This window comes from Myotis nattereri (genome assembly GCF_964212035.1).
Source record: "Myotis nattereri genome assembly, chromosome: 16".
Classification (NCBI taxonomy): domain Eukaryota; kingdom Metazoa; phylum Chordata; class Mammalia; order Chiroptera; family Vespertilionidae; genus Myotis; species Myotis nattereri.
Window position 1 is genome coordinate 2,751,210 of NC_138091.1, and position 20,576 is coordinate 2,771,785.

The following is a 20,576-nucleotide window of genomic DNA, read 5'->3' on the forward strand; positions in this document are numbered from 1 at the left end:
CTTACCTGGAACGTGGAGAGCCCTGCTCCTAACAGTGTCAGATGTGCTGTCTGGCTGCTGTCACCAGTGTTTTTCCTACTCTTTAAGTCAGCTTTGGTGAATACGACAGAATAATACAAAATGTATACATGCAGTAAAAATGTTTCATAATTTTCAATTCACATGTGTGTGCATGCACATATGTGTGTGTTCATCCCAGCATGAAATGCACAGTTCTGACGGTCATGGTCAGATGAGTTTGAGAAATACATGAACTATTGCAGGAACTCAGACAGTGGATGGGCTTGGGCTTCACCTTGAAAGGCTCTTTCTGACCTTGAGATTTTGTGAGTGCTTCTTTGCCAAGGGAAGCCTTTGTTTTTGTGGGAATCTTGTTTTCCCACCGAATGGGGAGCAAAATGGACAATTCCCATTCCATCCAGGCCTTGCATATGAGCCGCCCCCAGTTCTAGAAGCACAGTTGCCTGAAGGAAAGCCTTCCTCCCCCCACCCCCCTTGATAGCTCTAAATGGCCCCTCTGTATTTCTGTCCCACTTTCCTTTTCTTTCCCCCTGGCTCAGTGAAGCTCACCTTCTCAAGCTTCCAGGGTTTTCCCTAAAGCACGGCTCCTTGGATCTGGGGTGGGCATGGAGGATCCCAAGGTGGTGAAGCTACCGTAGCAGGATTGTCCTAAGCGGGCCTCTGACAGGTGCCACCTGCAATGGGCAGAGGTTCCCTTGGCCTCTTGTGGACCAGCAGGCAGAAGCTCAGTAGGAAGGCTGGTTCTCAGTAGGGGGGTCATATTCCTGGAAAAAGGCCCAGGTCTTGTGCCCTCCTGCTTGGTCACCTCCTGCTTAAACCATCCGCAGCTCTCTAACAGCTCTGCCGTCTTAGCTGGTGGTGTGGAGGCAGAAGAGGACCTGAGTTCCCCAGATGGCTGAGAGCTGTTGGTGCCATTGCTGGGCATGGACTGAACCCATAACTGGCAGCATAGCAGAGTTGGATGCCCTGAAGAGAGCCATCCCTTTTTTGGGAAATAAACTAGCAAAAGTAGGTAATGCTCAGCCTTGTAGGAGGCCTGGATTTCTAACCTCTGGAGGTGCAGAATGAGGGCAGGGAGATTGTTGGACAGAGCTGGCTTTTCTGCTGACAGCATTGCGGTGAGGGGTTCCCTCTTGCTGGATTCGGGTCACAGCCTAGATATTTGCCCTGGCTCTCCCAGCAGGAGGTCTCAGGTAGCTGGGAAATGGATTGTTCCGGAGCAGTTCTCTCCTCAGAGTGCTGAGGATGCAGAGCGGTGTGGCCCCTCCTGGACAGAGGTGGGGGGCCGAGGGCTTTCTGGAGACCTTGGTGGAATCTTCCCCAGCTCTGTGGGTGCGGGAGACACAGCTACGTGTGGAGTAGGGGCAAGTGGGTGACAGCATTGCCAGCCTCAAAGGTGGTGGGAGTTGTTGGTGAGAGGATGCGAGGGGCCAGGGCGCAGCATGGGAAGCACACACACAGCAGAGGCATCGCGCGTGCTGCTGGGAGACTCAGGCACCGTTTCCATGGCAGGTGCCAGTGCTTTTCCTTCGGTTCTGACTGGTTTACTCTCTGCTCCCTTTTCTGTGTGTGTAATAGGACTAGATGGTGCCTGCTGTGTAAGTAATATTTAAGGAGGCACGAAGAGGCTGTAATTGTGAAATCCTGACACCTAGGTAGTAAATAAACATTCATTCCTTCAGTCCTGGCTTGTTATGCCTTTGCCTGTTATTGGCACTTCTGGAAGAAGGTAGATCCCTCATTTACACACAAAGACACAGGCCCAGAGGAGTCTGGCAGTGCAATTGGTGACAGAGTCGTATGACCACTTCCAGCTTCAGGGCCGGCTGGGAAATCTTGTTTGTAGCGTGGCCATGTGCCCAGTGGAAACAATTACTGGCAAGAGGGGATGGTGAATAGTTTGGTAAGTTTGAGCCTGGGAACATAGTATTTAAAGAGGAGTGTATGCCTCCTGGGGGCCCACTAGATCAGCGGTTGCCAACCAGTGGTCTGTGGACCACTAGTGGTCCGTGAGGTTCAAAAAGTTGGTGACCACTGCACTAAATGCTCCCGAAAAAATAAAATATTAGTATTTCTGTTGATGTCTTATTGTCCCCACTTAACTCACCTGTGTGTGTTATACATGTGTTACAGTTGATAAGTTATTGGTTCCATGGTGCAGTTAGATACCTTATCTAACCCGGGCATCTGTGTCGTAGGTGATCTATCCCAGCAGCATTGTGAGACCACAGGCCAGGGGTTAGGGTGGGCATCGAGGCCAAGTGAAGACATTGCCTTGGGAAAACCCCTCTGCCACCCCCTCTCTCCACTCTGCTCTTGCTCCTGGCTCACTCTGGAAACAAGGCCATGACTACAATTAGGCCTCACAGCTCCTGGCCTAATCCTCACAATGGTCCACGGCACCAGTGGCCTTTCCTCACTACAAGAGGCCCCACCTCAGAGACACTGAGCCTTGTCAGTGCCAGCAAGAGCGTGCACTTCGCAGGGGGCGGGGGGGGGGGGCGTCTCTCAGAGGGCAGAGGCTGCCACCCTTAGTTTGCCCAAAGAGAGCATGATGCCAGAGAAGGCCTGGGATTAGAACTTTCGAAGAGAGAAGGGGCTGGAGCCAGAGCAAGGAGTAGGGAATGCTGGGAGGACCGTGCAGGCCCTGCCCCGGGCTGGATGCTGTGTTCTCGTGGCTGCCGTCATCTGGAGAGGGGAGTCCAGGCCTTAGGTGCATGTGCTTCTCCCCAGCCAAAGGCAGATGGGTGGGTCCCAGGCCACCTTCTTTGCCCTCTGCTCCTAAGGACCTCCCAGACCCCCCTGTTTGGTTACAGGACAACCCACCAAGCTCCTCTTTCCAGCCCAAGGAACCCTCCAGGAATGCCTGGGAGAGGTACTGCGAGGCTGCTTCCCTCATGAGAGCGCTTGCTTTATGTGGTTATGGCCCATCCTTAGAAGAGGGACTCTTTTTTTTTTTATCTTCCAAGTTTTTTTATTTTATTTTATTTTTTAATTAAATCTTTATTGTTCAGATTATTACAGTTGTTCCTCTTTTTTCCCACCATAGCTCCCCTCCACCCGGTTCCCACCCCACCATCCGCCCTCCCCCCCCACCACTGTCCTCATCCATAGGTGCACGATTTTTGTCCAGTCTCTTCCCGAATCCCCCACACCCCTTTCCCCCCCCCCAAGAATAGTCAGTCCACTCCCTTTCTATGCCCCTGATTCTATTATAATCACCAGTTTATTCTGATCATCAGATTATTTATTCACTTGATTTTCAGATTCACTTGTTGATGGATGTGTATTTGTTGTTCATAATTTGTGTCTTCACCTTTTTCTTCTTCTTCCTCTTCCTCTTCTTAAAGGATACCTTTCAGCATTTCATATAATACTGGTTTAGTGGTGATGAACTCCTTTAGCTTTTTCTTATCTGTGAAGCTCTTTATCTGACCTTCAATTCTGAATGATAGCTTCGCTGGATAAAGTAATCTTGGTTGTAGGTTCTTGGCATTCATCACTTTGAATATTTCTTGCCACTCCCTTCTGGCCTGCATAGTTTCTGTTGAGAAATCAGCTGACAGTCGTATGGGTACTCCCTTGTAGGTAACTGACTGTCTTTGTCTTGCTGCTTTTAAGATTCTCTCTTTGTCTTTTGCTCTTGGCATTTTAATTATGATGTGTCTTGGTGTGGTCCTCTTTGGATTCCTTTTGTTTGGGGTTCTCTGCGCTTCCTGGACTTGTAAGTCTATTTCTTTCACCAGGTAGGGCAAGTTTTCTGTCATTATTTCTTCAAATAGGTTTTCAATATCTTGCTCTCTCTCTTCTCCTGGCACCCCTATAATTCGGATGTTGGTACACCTGAAGCTGTCCCAGAGGCTCCTTACACTATCTTCGTATTTTTGGATTCTTTTTTCATTTTGCTTTTCCGGTTGGGTGTTTTTTGCTTCTTCGTATTTCAAATCTTTGACTTGATTCTTGTAATCCTCTGGTCTGCTGTTGGGAGTCTGTATAATATTCTTTATTTCAGTCAGTGTATGCTTAATTTCTAGTTGGTCCTTTATCACAACATCCAGGGTCTCACTAGATTTCTTGAGGATCTCATTAAGTTTATCAGCGGTTTCTAGAAAATTCTTGAAAAACCTTATAACCGTGGTTTTGAACTCTATATCCAGTAGTTTGCTTTCCTCCATTTTTGTCATTTGTGTCCTGTTTCTTTGTCTCAGCATTTTTTATGCTTCGCTGTGCCGATAGAGTGGCTTTCTGTGCTAGGTGTCCTATAGGGCCCAGTGGCTCAGCCTCCCCAATTACCTGAGATAGACACTCTTGGTGCACCCCTTTGTGGGCTTTTGCACAGTCTTGTAGTTAAGCCTTGATTGTTGTAGATAACACTGGGAGGAATTGACCTCCAGGCCAATTGGCTGTGAGAATCAGCTGTGTCTGCAGTGGGAGAACTTCTGTGCTGAAGACACCCTTCTGGGGCAAGACTTGCTTCAGTGGGGCTTTGGTGCTCACTGAGTCTGCCCCCTGAGGGTGTTCCTTATGGATCTGAGGAGTTGTAATCTGGATGGTCCCACTCTGACCACTGGGTACACTGGCTTTTGGATCTAAGGAGGTGCTAATCTAGCCTCTGCCTGAGGCTACCCAGCAGAAGCCAGCTGTAAAGCAATGCAAGTTGCCGTGGGGCCTTGGGCCAGCTGCAGTTTGTTAAGTAATTTTCAGATTACAAAGGGCCAGGCCTTTCATATGCAAAAGCTTCCGTGCACAGCTTGGGTGGGGTGAGCAGTTACGGCTGCTCTCAGTCCTGCCCTCAGAGGCCCTGGCAATCACTGCCAGCGCCTCTGAGAGAAAGCTGCCAGAAGAGGGACTCTTGCCCCTCCTCCTGTTTCTACCTGGGGGCATTTCTGAGGCAGGATGTTCTTTGAACACATAGCTGAAGGTAAAAACTCTTTCCCCACCTAAAGGTGGAGGCCTGCCTGCAAGGTCATGGCCGGTCCTCGGACCCGGCCACCTCCATCCTGAGCTGGACCCAAGGATGACTGGCTGAGCCAGGGCCCCCATAAGAAAGGCGATGGAAACCGGGAAGCTGACTCCTTCCACCTCCTAAGGGCCAGAGAGCGGGCAGCCGAGTTGGAGCAAGAGCTCTGGGAACCCAGCCCAGCCCCAGTGATGAGGGAGGTGGCGGTGGTCAGAGGAGCTCCTAGGGCAGCCTGGGAGCCACAGGGAGAGCACCTGAGCTCAGACTGGAGGCCTGGGAACTCCCCTTCCTTCTGGGGACACAGAGGCAGTTTCCAATGGCAGAGAGTCCGCCAGACCCAGCGTCCTGATGCTCAGACCAGGCCCTTCCCTCGGCCCTGTCTCAGGGAGCTCCCAGCTGGGTGGGCAAAACCTACTCGGAGCTCCAGGAGGGAGGCTCGCAGTGCAGCACCCCACATGGCTGCCATTGGCTTTCTCTCACTGCTGTCTTGCCAGGAACTGGTCTGGGAATATGCCAAACTCTTGGGGCCACTCAGTGGAGGAGCTGACAGCTGCCCTGGAGCCCCCCATCATCCATTCCGGTTTCTGAGCCATGGCAACCTGTCTCCTTTCCCAAAGCATCGTCATGTGGGGGGAGTGAGAGGCCAGAAGGTGGGGCTGCACATCATCTTAGGAAGGACCTCTCAGTTAAGTCTTCACCTCAGTGGGGATTTTTTTAAGCCTTCTTTTCTTGTTTTTGGTTTTCTGTCCCTAATTTCAATGTCTAACAGCGTTGCTGTCCGAAAAGGAGAAGTTGTTATTTGTTGTTAGGCTCTGGGCAGCCTTGCCACGCTCCTCACGGGCATTCCTGGACTTGGTGGTAGTGCACGTGCCTCTGGCGGCCTTGGCCTCGCAGCCCCGCACTTACCTTCAAGGATGTGGCTTCTCTCTGGCCCCATTCTTGCCTCTAAAAATAACCTTGCTATTTTGAAGCCACCTGCTCTAGAGCTTTACTCACTGCTTTCTTGGATAAGTAACCCCTCTAAGATGAGGGCTTGGCTGCCTCTGCCATCCCAGCTGTGTCCTCCGGGAGTGAGCTCCTTCCTGTCCCCCCTTCCCCATGCCAGCTGGGCTATTGTTTTCCAGCAAGAAAGGAATGTCCAGCTGGGGAGCCTCTGAGAAGAGCCAGCCTGTCACCCTCCTCCTTGGGGGGTTAGGGGCAGGTAGGAAGTGGAGCTCCGAGGGCCAGGGTGAGGCAGAGCCCCTGTGCCTCTTGTCGTTGGGGGCATGCAGCTGCCAGAGGTGCAGGTGCCTGTCGTGAAGCCACAGGTCAGACAGGGCTTGGGGACATAAGGATGGTCTGTGCTGCCTTCCTGTGCCCCTAGAGCTGGCCCTGAGTGTCCCTACCTCCTCTTCTTGCAGCCCACAACCCTCCCTCAGGGCACCATCAACATGAACCAGTGCACAGACGTGGTGGACGGAGAGGGACGGACAGGCCAGAAGTTCTCCCTGTGCATTCTGACCCCTGAGAAGGAGCATTTCATCCGGGCAGAGACCAAGGAGATCATCAGCGGGTGAGTCTGCTCCGTGCATTTTGGGAGTTGGTGCTCCCTGCCCACCGGCAGGTCCCTAGACTGGGTCCCTTTGGCATAAATGAGCAGCATTGCCTTCATTTCTTCCCTAAGTGTGTTCGTTCTTCTGAGCCCCTCTCTCCATTCACAGCACTACTGTGTGCCCACTTCACGCCCCATTGCCTTGGCTTCATCCCGTGTCCACACATTCACCAAGGCTACCCGCCTCAGTCCTGCTGACTCAAGGCCGCCTTCTGCTGGAGCTGCCCTGGTTCTGGGGCTGACAGATCTTCCAAAGCCTCTCCCTGGCCTCCTCTGTTCTCACACCCTACCTTTTGCCACTCCACCACAAGGGCTTAGTCCCCAAAGCACTGTCACTGTCCTCTCTCCTACCTGAAACCCAATCAATCACCTGGAGGTCAAGTCCAAGTTCTTGGGCTGCCTGGGGCTCCTTCCCAGCCTTCCAGCCTCACTCCCACCACCCTGAGCCTGAGTGCTGGTTGCTGTACATTTCTCAGCTGTCTCCACTTCTGTGCCTTCACTCTGGCCCTCCCTCAGTCTGAAACAACCCCTGGACTTCAGACTGTTAAAGTCGTCCTGCATGTTCCCGCTGCCAGGAAGCCCTCCCCGAGGAGGTGCTGGGCTCCCTCTGCTGGCCCTTACAGAAGAAGGAGATGGTCTGTGTGACATCTGGCTTCCTCAGCCAATGGCAGGCTCTTAACAGTGGAAGCTCTGTCTCACTCCTCGCACCCACACCAGAGTCTCCAGGGCTGCTGTGTGCCCTGGCTTCTCTGTCCAAGTGAAAGGAGGGAACAGAAAGTCTCTGGGTCGTGCAGAGGCTTAGGGGAAACCCTAGGAAGGGGAAGGTGGGCCCAGGTTTTCAGGTAGCCAACAGCCAAGAGGGGCTGAGCTCCTGCTCCTGAACCCATGCAGTATCTGCCTTCCAGGAGCCCCTGCTAATGGGGCATCTGCTATCCGCTCTGTAAGGCCCAGCTGCACGTGGTGCTGCACAGCGAGCATATGTGGCCGGAGCTCAGGCCCTGGGTCTTGGAGAATCCCAGTCATCCTTTAAGGTAGAGAAGGAAGCCGATGAGGCTGAGAAGGCTTTTGGAGGAGTAAATCTGGGGTTTAGGGGGACCAGGCTGATTACAGCAAAGTAGCAGGGATTAGAAAGTGAAGCCCTCTGGTTTCAACCACTGAACGACTTCTGTGAGCAGGGTCTGTGGGCTGCAGTACCTCAGCTATAGCCCTGGCCAAGGCTGCTGCTTGAGGAAACAAGAGCCAGGTTCAGATCTACACGTGGTAGGCGGGGAGCAGAAGGGCCAGGTTGGCCCTCTGCTAGGGGTGCCAGCTCACCCCAAATCCTCCTCCCCTGGAGAGAGGCAGGTTTGTGTTTCTAACCCCTGGGGCAAACAGGAGAACACTTTGACTCTGCCGCTTCCTGATCTTAACCCCACAGCCATATGATTTAAGGGTGTAAAGGGCTTTTACAGAGTCTTGTTACAGTTGGGAGACTGAGGCTCTGGGAATAAGGGAGCCTAAGGGCACCTTCCAGGTATGAGTGACAGTATGGGGTAGTTTGCACTTCCTGGTTCACACTTGCTATCTTGGTCTTGTCTGGCAAGCACACCTGAGCCAGGGTTCCACTGCCCAACTGGATTCCTTGGAAGATCTAGCCCCTCCCCTTGGGAGCTGGGTTCTAGAGACAGGTCTGGGTGACAGGCAGGATAAGAAAGGGGGCTGTTGGGTCTCCAGGTTAGGCTGGGGAGTGTGATTTGGGGAGCAGGTCAGTGAGGTAGTAGTGTACCACCTGGCATTGGGGTGATGACGGTGTCTGGCATTTGATTGTCTCTCTGGCAGGCAGCCTACGTCCTGCTGTCAGACACTTGGCATAGGTCAGGGGTCCTTGGCTCTGCCCTGAGCCACCCTCTCGTGGTCACTTCTGTCTGTGTATACGGGGCCTGCCATTTCCATGAAGCTTGGGTAGCCAAGGTTAATTGGGTGCCCAGACCCAACTCTAATATGGTCGGGGGAACGCCCCACACCAGCAAACAATTCCTGGACACCAGCACAGTGTCTAAGAGTTCACGCCTCTTCTGACACCTCTACTGGGGATAGATGGCATCAGATCCCACAGGGTGAGGACTCAGTCCCACAAGACTGCTCCCCACCCACCACACTCCCACGACTGGCTATGCATGGAGGGTCCCACGACCCCTCCTTGTGTTCAGTTCATTTGCTAGAATGGCTCACAAATTCAGAAAAAATGGTGGACTCACTAAATTATACTTATTACCAAGGATAGTAAAGGATCCACGCCCACAGCCCAATGAAGAGATGTGTAGGGCGAGGTCTCAAAGGAGTTTCTGTCCTCATGGAGCTTGGGACCCGCATGGTGGCATGGCACACGTTCTGGCTCCCAGCTGGCAAGCTCTCTGAACCCTGTCCTTTTGGGTTTATGAAGACTATTACATAGACCTGTTCCAGTTATTGATTCAACCTCCAGCCCCTCCCCCCTCCGTAAAGGTGGGGGTGTGAGACTGAAAGTGCCAACTCGCTAATCATGTGGCTGGTTCTCCTGACAACCAGACCCATCCATAGGCGTTGCCCAAAGTCGCCCCACTAACATAACACAAGACACCTTTATAGCCCTTTCACTGAGGATAGTCCATAGGTTTTGAGAGTGGTGAGCTAGGCATTGTGGACATAAACTAAATACACATGAGAAATCTATTTTCATCATCTGAGTGACCAAATACTTATTTGTTATAAACCACAATGATGCACAAGGTCATTAGCGGCCACGGCACCAGGCGTGGATGCCCCAGGGTCCCCTGTGGAGCCATTTGTCCACCATAAGCATCTATGGATGCAAGCAGTGGGCCTTTTTCAATTAAATTCAAAATATCGTGGCAGTTAACTGGGTAGACTGGTCAGTCCTAAGAGCAGAGGGCTTGGGAGGTGGCTCAGTGGCATATCCAGAGCCAAAATAACTCGTAACTGCTTTCCCCCTTCTGGTCCTAGGCCTTGACCTCTCCTTCTTGTCCAATAGGCAGGGCTCTCTCCAAGGCAGCCTGCCCCAGCCCCTGCAGGCCCTTGTAACTCTGGGCAGCATCTTCATCTTTCCCACCCACTGGGACAGTCAGGCCTCCTTTAGAGTCAGGTGGGCGTGTGCCTGGAGATGGACTTTGGCACCCATCTTCTCTCCCATCTCTGCCTCTCTCCTTCCAGAGGGACCTTCTTCCCTTGGTTTCCTCTCTGGCCTCCTGGGTCTTTCGACCTGTCAGGGCTCCTTTGCTGGGTAATGTCATCTGTGGGCTCGGGGCCCTACAATTGGTCTAAGTGCTTGGGTCCCTAAAGAGGTGCAGACACTTGCTTCTGGCTGGTGAGAAGAGCCGATGGCCCTTCAGCTTCTTTCCTGGTCTCCTCTGACATGGGGCCTCCTGGACACCTGAGGCAACCAGGTCTTGCCTGGACTGGATGGAGGGTGGCCGTTCTTTCCCAGCTTCCTCATGCTGGGAGGGGACCTCCAGGGTGTCTGAGGCACCGTTTCACACAGCTCTCTTAGAGGTGGGATTTATTTAGGTGGGAATAGGCAAGGTGGGGGCAGAGGTAGGGTTAGGGTTAGGGTTCCAGTTCCTCTGTGCCCTCCAGCAGTGTCAGGATTTTCTCTTCTCACCTATCTCTGCCTTCGAAGTTGGGGACCACCTATGTCCCTGGTGCCCACGTCCATCACTAACCCCATGTCCACATTCCCCCGTCATCTCTCTTCCCTGGATATATTTTAACATTCATAACCTATCTGGATAATGTTAGACACATTAGCCTACTGGGCTTCCCTGAGAAATCTGAGTGCAAAGAACATATCTCATCATTTGTTTCAGGGCCAGGCATCTATCACCCTCTAGTCACAGAACCACCAACCAGAGACTGAGGTGCCTGGTGACCCTGGCCACCCTCACTTCATGCTCACCTGAATCTCTGCCTCATTCAGGTTGGCAGGAGCTGCAGGCGCTCTGTTTAGTCAGCAGTGCAACCATAGTGCCCACCTCTCCTCTTCCCTCAAGGCCCTGTCCTGCAAGACTCACATTTGCCCAGTTCCATGGTGTTGCCAGTTGACAGCAGCTGGGCCAGTGTACAGGGGCTCAGGGCACCCCAAAGGACCTGTACCTCCCTGCCATGTTCCCTGCACTCCAATCGACGTTTCTGAGCAGCCTCTCCTCCCTCCTAGGTCCAGCTAGGAGAGGGCCTTAGAGTGCCCCAAAGAGCTTTCAGCCCCCGGGCAGCCTAGAAACCCCACAAGCATGTTAGCTGCTCAGGCTACCCGAGTGATGCCCTTTGAGTCTGCTCTTCTGCTGGCTTTGCAGATGCAGCCATGGCCTCCTTTCTTGCTTTGGAGCTCACAGAAAAGTGACCTGCAGGGCCTGTGCCTCAGGCTCGAGGGCACAGGCAATTGTAGATTCTCTCAGCAAATCAAGTATTGCCTGCTCTGGGCTGAGTTGGGGTGAGGGGAGTCCCTCAGCTCAGATGCTGTGATTCCTCACACCCAAGCCCAAGCCCACTCTCCTGGCAGCAGCATACCTCCCAGAAGGCCACTGACTTGACCAGCCTCCCTGCACCCCAAATTAAAGAAGTGCCTCTGAGTGCTGAGACACCAGCCCTTCCCCCGGCCCCAGGCTTGGGGTGCTGGTCGGCACAGCAGCCTCCAGCCAGGTGCTGCCAGTGCAGACTTAACACGGACTTCCTCCCTAGTGTTCTGGGAGGAAGTGGACCAGTTTCCTCTGGTGCCATCTCTGCAAGTTCTCCTCCTGACCTCCCCTCCTGTCCCCCTTCCTCCAACCCTCCCAAATGTTGCAAAGCTCCAATGAGGCAAGTCGTGGTCATATCATGGCCTAATCTAGGCCCTGGTTTCAAAGATAATGGCTGAAGCTTAGAGGGCTGGGAGCCATGCAAGGTTGTGGCTAGAGGGTAGCAGATCCAGATCTAAGCCCTCTGCTCTTCCTACTCTCCCCTGCTACCTTTCTTGATGCTGATCCAGCGTGGACTTTTTAGCATGGGGATCTTGCTGTGGGTCCCTGGGTGGCCCTGCCAGGGTTCCCCAAAGCTGAGGGGCCCAGTGCCCTCACTGTATAGGTGGGGCCAGAAGTGAGTGAATGATCTGGGAGGTCAGTGGCCTGATGTGGGGAACTTTGGTTGCAAGACTCCTGGTTTCCCGCTTTGAGAACTGTGCGTGGCCCCCAGTCATAACAAATATGGGCGCTAACCAAATCCATTCTAGAGGGTGGTTATAGAGCCAAGTGTAAGCGCTGAAGGGAGGGCACTGGTGGAAACAGTGACGTGCCCTGCACTCTGAGGCCAGTGGTCTGCCTGCCGCTCTGCCACGGTGGCACTCATGTCCTCCCTGGGCCACCTGCACTGTGGCCGTTGCAGGGTCAGCACCTGAGCCTGGTCCTCACAGTCTGTGCTTGTCCTGGGCTGCGCTGCTGGCACTCTCTGCCCGCAATGGCAGGCTTTGACCCTGTTCAGGTGCTCGGAGGCCTGGCCCCTGAGTGAAGCATGGGACCTGCCTGGACCACTCAACAAGGCAGGGCCCTAATCTCCGAGAACAGGGATCTGACCTGCTCTGTTCTTTTCTCCCCAGATGGCTAGAGATGCTCATGGTCTATCCCAGGACCAACAAGCAGAACCAGAAGAAGAAGCGGAAAGTGGAGCCTCCCACACCACAGGTAGGCAGTGGGTTTGCCAGGTGGCTTCTCCCCGGTGGAGCTGGGGAGCAGGAAGAGCCCCTGGAAAGTGAGAGGGCTTCGGGGCCCAGCCTAAAACTGGAGGTGGAGGTAGGAGTCAGGTCAGGGCTGAGGCGGTCATCAGCCCAGTCTCTCTCCCTCCTTCCTTCTGATGACTTGGGGCTCCGCTCTGAGCCACAGGCAGGACCCACTACAGGACAGGGCGGCCTGCTTGTGTGGTCGGGGCTTCCCCAGCAGTTTCCAGCCAGGAGGCAGGTGCTGAGGAGCAGCAGCACAGCATGTCCCTTTTCCTGGCTGTCCTGCCGGCTGCTGGGAACAGAGAGCATTCTCGGAGCGGCTGCTTGCCGCACAACATTCCTCAGGGCCTCAGCTCAGTTCCACTTTCCACATAGAGAGGAGCCTGAAGACATCAGGCTGGGAACGGGGGCTGGGCAGGGAGGTCCTGGAGTGTCCTGGCCAAGTGAGGGGCTCTCAGGGGACCTTACTCCTGCTCTGGGCTTTGACCGTAAATGGAAAAAACTGCCGCTAGCCTTGATTTGAGTGCCCCTGCCCCACTCCCATGTGACCAGAGTGGGAGGGGCTAGGGTATCTCACCAGTTCCAGTCCTTCCGCAGAGGTCACTGTCCTCCCCCTTCCCCCCCATCCACAGGGCCCCCAGGCCATGCTCCACACTCCTGAGGCCCTGGTGCAGCACATTCATCTTCCTGAGCCTCTGTGAATGGATTTGCACATGGGCCTGTTGAAATCTAGCTAGACTGTTAGTGTGACCATGAAAGGAAGTACTGGGCCCATTTTAGGTGCTCGGTAAATGTTCTTCTTTTCCTCTCTGCTCCAAACGTGACCATTACCAAGTGCTCTTGCCTTTCCTGATCGAGCCTTACAGTGACCCTAAGTGTGGGCAGGATGGAGAATGGGATCCCTTGGCATCTAGCAAGGCTCAGAGCCTGGCAGAGAGCCAGCCCATGGCAGAACCAGGCTACCCCTGAGGTTAGTAGTCCTCACTGTCTGCTCTCTGCTTCACCGAGTGACAGAAGTGGGCCTGGGCAGGACCAGGAGGTGTGTGCTGGCCTGGGTCCCTTTCTCCTCAACAATCCCCACACCTTCTGGGTTCCCCTGAACACGCATGACCTGGCTTCCTGCTGATGGAGTGTGCCGGGGCCTGCCCTCCATTCATCCTCCCCAAGGAGTCCCAGGCCAGCATCCCCTGGAAGTAATGTTGCTGGGGAAAATTGGCAAGATGCCATCAGTCATTCCTGGACTGGAAGTGGAGCTTCCTTCTGGGGAGTAGCGGGTGTACACTCAAATCCCCCAACTGCCGGGCTTGAGAGAAACAATCCCAGGCAGAATAAGTGTCTAGGCTCTGCAGCATTCCCAAGGTAAGCCGCTATCTCCAAGTACGGCACTACGTGTGCAGAAGACACTAAGCCCAGCCCTGGGAATTCGGTTGTGTTCTTGTTCCCTAGCTGTTTCTCGCCCCTCCCCCAGTGTTACCTCCACCCCGAATACTGCCAAGCTCCACCTTTTCAGTCTTAGCAGGAGCCATGTGATCAGAACTTGGGGAAGTGACCTGGTTTCCTGAGGGTCTCAGATCCTGGGGCTCCTGGGGTCCATCTTCTCACTCAGCTCTTCTTGAGCCCTGGCAGGAGCCAACTGGGATGATTTCTTCCTTCTGCCACTTGCTTTCCAGCATCACTTTTGAGGCCACTGGTTTCTGGAAGCTGTGCCCATTCACCAGGGCCAGGCCCTGGAGGCAGTTCCATGGGGGATGTGGGGCCTCTCCAGAGGAGAGCTGGGGGATCTCTGGGCAGGTTTTTCCTCCACAGCCTGATGCTGAAGGTATTCCAGTGACCCAGATGGGACTGAGGAAAGCCTATGCCATTAGGGCCTCATAGAGACAAGGACCCAGGGGCCTGGCCTGCCTCTCTATGGCCCGGGATAGTTTCAGGTCAGACCAGCGCGGAGCTGGAAACATTGCTCCGCTGCACCCTGCCCTCTGGCTACTGAGGCAGGAGCCCAGGGCTCCCCTCAACAAGAGGGTCTCAGGCAGTTGGGAGTTGGGGCCATGTAATGTAGGCACCGAGGGGTTTGCTGAGAACATCAGAGGGAGAGAGAGGGAGAGGCCCAAGCTGGGCCCTGAGGGAGGATGAGGATTAGGCTGCAAGAAGGGCACACACCTCTCGGCCAGGGCCCAGGGCAAGAGGAGGAACAGGCTTGCCCTGACCAGAGCCTTCGAAGCCTGGGGCCTAATAGGCATGGGCTCCCAGGAACTGCTTCCTCCTCGGGCCCTGTTCACTCCAAGAGGAATTCTCATGGTGCTGAGACACCTGGAGAAGGGACAGTAATCTACTCTGGGTATGACAGGGCAGGAAGGATGGAGATTTTACTGCCCTCACCCCAAGTCCCAGAGTTGTGAGGCCAAGGGACCCGTCTCCCAGCCAGGTGTGCGGGGGCTCGCTTTGTCAAGTGGAGCTTTGGGAGGCTGATCCTTCAACTCCCAGGCCCCAGGCTCTTGGTCCTTGCTCCTGCCTTCAGAGACCATATGAAATGTTCCAAAAGGAATGGCCCTCTTGGTCTAGCCCTCCAGCCCATCCAGGGCCACATGTGTGCTGTGAGTTGCCACCTCTGCTTCTTAGGCATCTTGTTTTCCACTTGGGAGCCTGCTCCTACACCCTGCCCCAGCCAGAACCCTTCCTCCCACTCACTCTCCGTGCCCAGGAAGTGGAGAGGAAGGCTTTCTATGAAACCGCCTCCAAAGAGGGGTCTGCCCAGCCGTGCGGAGACAGAGGCCCTGGCTGGGCCCGCCTTCCTCCCTGCTTGGGAACCCTCTAAGCAGCCAGGTACACAGCACAGACTGTCCTAGTGCTGACGTCCTGAGCACACAGCTGTCCAGCCACACAGGGACCAGTACCTGGAAAACTAGTGCTTTCACTCCTGCCTCTTGTCCTGGCAGCCGGGCTCTGGGTCAGCGTGAGCCCAGGGCCCTCTGCCACAACGGTGACAGTGTGGGGAGCAGAGGTTGGTGCCATGCAGCCCTGGCCTGGCTTGTGCATGGTCTCAACTCTCTGAAGAAGAAAAGCGACTTCACCTGGAATCCGGGCTTCCCCACCGTCCACCCTCTCCTGGAAGCCAGCGTGGCTTTGTGCCTGCTGCACCTGCCCCCTGTCCCTGCTCACTCGGCACAGAGGCAGGAGAAAGCACCGCTGCCAAAGGAGGGAGAGAGCTCCGTGTGGGCCTTGGCCACTGCCAGGGCCCTGTGCTCCCGGAGAGCCCCCAGAAGCGGGAGCTTGGGCAGGGAGTGCAGCTGCCACCTGCGCTGCGCAAGTTGGGAGGCCCAGACCAGGAGACGGGTCTGTAGCTGCTTAGTGCTGGGAAATGCATGTTCCCCGAGTTCCCGGACAGGGCCCCTCATATCTCAGGCCTGGAATTTTCTCTGTCTTAGGGATTCCTGCCACTCCACCCCCTCCCCAGTGCTAGGGTCACGGCCCCAAGCATCAAAGGGCTGCCTGTGTGTCACAGGCACTTCACCCACAGGATGGGGCCGAGGGCACTGGCAGTCAGGGCCACTTCCCTCGTGAGCACTGTCGCCTGTTCCTTACCCTTGGGCTCTTCTTGACAACCTCTGCCTGCCCTGGTCTAGCACCCCCTCCACAGATTCACCAAGGAGGGCCTCCCCTCACCGCACCCAGCTCTGCGGGAGGAATCCAGCTCCACCTGAGCCGTCAGCGCTGGTGCAGCCCTGGCCGGTGGCCCTTCAGCAGGAGGTCCTGGGGGGTGGCGAGGGGACTCAGAGTGGCATCTCCTTTAGAGAAGCTGGGCTGTGGGGCATGAAGCAAGGGCTGGGTGCTGGCTGAGGGGACAGGGAACCCTGGAGTCAGGTCTCCTTAGGTCAGTGGAGCCTCAGGAACTGTCAGAAACCATCCCTCCTTCCGAGAAGGACCCTTCTTTTGAAGGAGTCAAAGTCTTGGGCATCTCCAGCCCAGGAATTGGGTCTGCTGGTAGTTCTGACTCAATGGGAGGTCATATGCGTCCTGGGTCTGCGGGGAAAGCCATCCTGGCTTCATCCTTCCTGTGAGGAGGGTGCCTAGGCCTCTCAGTGGGGCCTCCAGGATACCCAGCCAAGGCACCGCCCCTAATCCTGGGCCTTTCTCCTGCTCCTATGGTGCCGGGAACTACACTTTTCCCTTATTGGCTGAGCAAGCCTCCTCTCCCTCCCCTGTGAGGGGATTAGGGTGGACTGGATGTGGTGGTGCTGAGCCAGAGCCCAGCACGTAGCTGTGGATAAGTGACCACTGGTGGTTTCCTGTGGCTGCATGTGCACACATCCCGCCTGGGTCAGCCATCTGTAACCCTCGCCGGAGCCCCACGTCAGAGACGGGCTGAAGTACGTTTTTAAGAATGAGGCTTAGCCACCAGCATGGGAGTCGGAGAGTGTCCATTTGTACTTCATTGCCCATGTTTTGGGGAGACAGTTAAGATATACCTCACTTTTGATAGGGCCCAAAGCCATCTAACCCTTCAGCAGCTGGCCCCCAGGACCATGGGCTGGGCAGGGGGCGTGGCCAGGATGTGAGCTGGCACTGCAGGGTGCCACCCTGGTCTCAGCTCCACCCTGGTCTCAGCTCTGGTTTGCAGTGTTGCGTGAAGGTTCTCTGTGTGGTCCCTGTGTCGGCTCCCCCTCCCTTGTCTGGGCTCTAGGTTACGGCCTGGAAGTTCCCTGTGGGCTCTGGAATGGACCCCCTGTGTCTAATGCATCCCGTAGGCATGCTTCCCCCACAGCAGCACCACTCCCGACATGGGAGCGATGGGATGAGACTGTTCCCATCTGGGCTCTAGGTTCCCATCAAACTTGTACGGGGGGCTGGGCTGGGCAGGAGGTTGTGAGCAGGTTTATGTTTGCATCTAATGACTTCTTCCTTTAAACCAGTGGTTCTCAACCTTCCTGATGCCGCGACCCTTTAATACAGTTCCTCACGTTGTGGTGACCCCCAACCATAAAATTATTTTCATTGCTTCATAACTGTAATTTTGCTACTGTTATGAATCATCATGTAAATATCTGATATGCAGGATGTATTTTCATTGTTACAAATTGAACATAATTAAAACATAGTGATTAATCACAAAAACAATATGTAATTATTATATATGTTTTCTGATGGTCTTAGGCGACCCCTGTGAAAGGGTCGTTCGACCCCCAAAGGGGTCGCGACTCACAGGTTGAGAACTGCTGCTTTAAACGGTATCCCAGGTTCATTTTACCGTCCTAGGATCAAAAAGAAGAGGTGGGTGAGGCGAAGAGCTGGCCCTGGTGTGGATGCTGTGTGAACACATGCTTTTCATTCACCAGTGGGCCCATCTCAACGGTGTGTTCTTTCCTCACCTCATCTCAGCGCCCCTCACTCTATCCTGAGCACCTGGAAGTCTGGGGATGACAGACTCTGAACCAATCACTTGGGGTCTGGTCTCTAATGCCTGGTCCGCTGCTCTGGGCTGTCTGGTACTGTGGGCAGGGAGAACTTGCATGTGTTTGGCGTTGAGGATATGAGCAGAAACCCTAAGCCTTTGCGCCATGCATTTGCCAACCCTGGCCTGAGGCCCAGGCGGCCGAGCACTTGGGGAGACAAGGCCATATCGCCATTCAGAAGGAGCCTCTCCCCTAACCAAGACACCTTCCTTTTGGGAATTCTGGGCCTCTGACACTGTGTCGTTGGTCGTGGTGTCCCCGTAGCCAGACACCCAGGCCCCCAGGCCTTCTGCACTGGCTCGGCTGTGTGCTCTCTCCCCAGGAGCCAGGGCCAGCCAAGATGGCTGTCACCAGCAGCAGCAGCATCCCCAGCGCCGAGAAAGTCCCCACCACCAAGTCTACACTCTGGCAGGAAGAAATGAGGGCCAAGGACCAGCCAGAGGAGAGCAGCCTGAGTCCAGCTCAGAGTCCCAGCCAGAGCCAGCCTCCTGCTACCAACGCCCTGAGGGAACCTGGGCTGGAGGGTGAAGATGGTAAGTGATGGCCAGGTTGGCGCAAGTGCCTGCCTTTCCTGGTGCCCTCCTCACAGTGCTGGAAGGCCTCTGTACAGCGCTGGCCCTGCTTAGTTCAGCCGTGAGTCCCACCTTCAGGCTCTCTCACCTCCTATGTCCATCAGCCCTGGCAGGGCCTGACCTGGTGTGGGACTGGGAGCCCTGGGCTCCAGCCTTGCCCATCCAGCTCGGGAGGCCTGTCTGTAAAGGAGGGTAGCACGCGCTGCGTTAGCCCTGGGTGGGTGTTGTGAGAGTCAAAATGCTCTGTCAGGAGGTCTGTATGTGAGGAGGCCTGTTTCCTGCCCCTTGTGCTGCTTTGTCTTCATGGCAAGTTAACCCCAAAAGTCCACTGTGTCCCTGAGAGCAGCAGCAGTAAGGGTTTTCTTCTCCTCCTCACCATCCCCATGCTGCCAGGACCCGGGGAAGCAGGGGAGAGGGTGCTGGGGAAGAAGCCGTTGGCCTCCCATGCTTTCTCCACTTAGCACTTGGCCTGAGCAAAGCAAGGCAACGGCCTCTGCCTCCTGTGCAAGCCCTGGACGGCTCTGGAGGACGCAGACTGGCTCTTCCTATTTGTGCTTGTCCTGATCAGTGAAGACAAGTGGGCAGTTGGGACTGACCCAGCTCTGAGCAGAAGTTGCCTCCATTCTCATTTGGTAGCACACACCCAGACTGTCTAAATTCCTTCACTCCTCTGGTTTCTCTACAAGCCTTTTGCCCCTTCCCTCCCCAAATATATTAGTATGCTAAAAGACAAAATGGCTAGTTGGTGCCTCAATATTTGCTAAGAAGTCCTTGTTGGTGGGACATCTTTTGGGGCAGCAGGGGGAGGGTTCTGCTCTTCCAGTCAAGCTCCCAGGCTGCAAGGGGAGAGCCTCCCTGGCCGTCTGCCACGAGGCAGCTATGCAGGGGGAGGACGAGGCACAGCGGGAAGGAGCTGTGTCCCCACCGCCTCCTTGGGGAACCACATGGGCTTTGGGAGGTGAAAGCAGAGAGGCCCCTGTTTGGACCTGTGTGGGCTTGGAGAAAACATCCTCAGAAACCCAGCGTGGCAGCAGGCTGAGTGTGTCTCCTACCCCCTCGCTTCCAGAGGAGAGCGCCATGAGCAGCGACCGCATGGACTGTGGCCGCAAAGTCCGGGTGGAGAGTGGCTACTTCTCCCTGGAGAAGACCAAGCAGGACTTGAAGGCCGAGGAGCATCCACTGCCCCAGCCGGTCTCCCCTCCCAGCCCCAGCACCCCCAACAACAGGTACAGTGGCCCTGGATCGCCCTCCCAGGAGCTTGGTCATCCCTTTCCTTCTCCAGGTTCTCAACCCTTGCGTCGAATGGTCTGCAGCAGCTCCCTCGGCTCTCTGGATGTGGCCAGCCAGCCTCCCGCTCATGTGGACTCCAGCAGCCCGGGGGGGCGGGGAGCAGAGAGACTGGGGTGCACCTTTGCCTTTAAAGCCAGCAGGCAGTATGCCGCCCTGGCCGACGTCCCTAAGGCCATCAGGATCAGCCACCGAGAAGCCTTCCAGGTGGAGAGAAGGCGGTTGGAGCGTAGGACTCGGGCCCGGAGCCCTGGCAGGGAAGAGGTGGCCCGTCTGTTTGGCTACGAGCGGAGGTAAGGAGGGAATTGGAGGGCTGAATGCATATGCACACACAGGCACACAGACCCCCTCCCCCCACACACACAGACACGTCTCTCCTGCACACTCTCACATTTTCTCTTACACACGTCCTCACACCTAGTCTCATACACTCACATACTGTTACGCACTCATGCAGTCTTCTCACAGTTTCTTTCACATGTCCTCTCCCTCCCTGCCTCCCCTCCGCATACACACCCCTGCTTCCTGAGCACACTCAGAGCATGTGGGAGCCTTTCCCTCCTGACCCTGTGCTCTGGTTCCAGAACTCAGCTCGTGGGGGTTAGCATGTAGGATCTCTGGGTACTCAGAGGCCGAGGCCAGGAGCCAGCTGCTCCCCATGAGTGCTGCTTAGCCTGGGACCTTGAGGCCTCTGGGAGGGTCCTCAGCTGCCAGGCCTTGTGTGGCTGGATCTTTTCCTTCCTGGCCCAATTCTGATCTCTAAAGAGACAGTGGAGGCAGGAAGACCACAGAGGTGCAGGTGGTAGCAGGAACTCTCCTTGCCATTCCCAGGTGCAGGTGTGGAGGAAGGGCAGGGAAGGGGGCCATGCCCAGGGGCTGGGGTGGCAGCATAGCTCTTCCCTGCAGCACTTGCTTGATTCCATCTCTGAGGCCACACCCCTGTCTGTACCAGCGCGCCCGAGTGCCCCTCCCATATAAG

At 55.3% G+C, this 20,576-nt stretch overlaps 1 protein-coding gene across 2 annotated transcripts in view; it reads left to right on the plus strand.

Annotated features, from left to right (window-relative positions):
* MPRIP (myosin phosphatase Rho interacting protein) overlaps nt 1–20,576 on the plus strand; it is a 187,233-nt gene that overhangs the window by 94,615 nt on the left and 72,042 nt on the right. Inside the window, exons 4-7 of one of the 2 annotated variants that reach the window (XM_081110750.1) lie at nt 6,382–6,533; nt 12,172–12,256; nt 18,061–18,271; nt 19,377–19,890. In XM_081110750.1, the coding sequence (XP_080966876.1) occupies nt 6,382–6,533; nt 12,172–12,256; nt 18,061–18,271; nt 19,377–19,890 (962 nt within the window). The remainder of the gene's footprint in view (nt 1–6,381; nt 6,534–12,171; nt 12,257–18,060; nt 18,272–19,376; nt 19,891–20,576) is intronic. The other variant, XM_081110751.1, reaches the window with a different exon arrangement.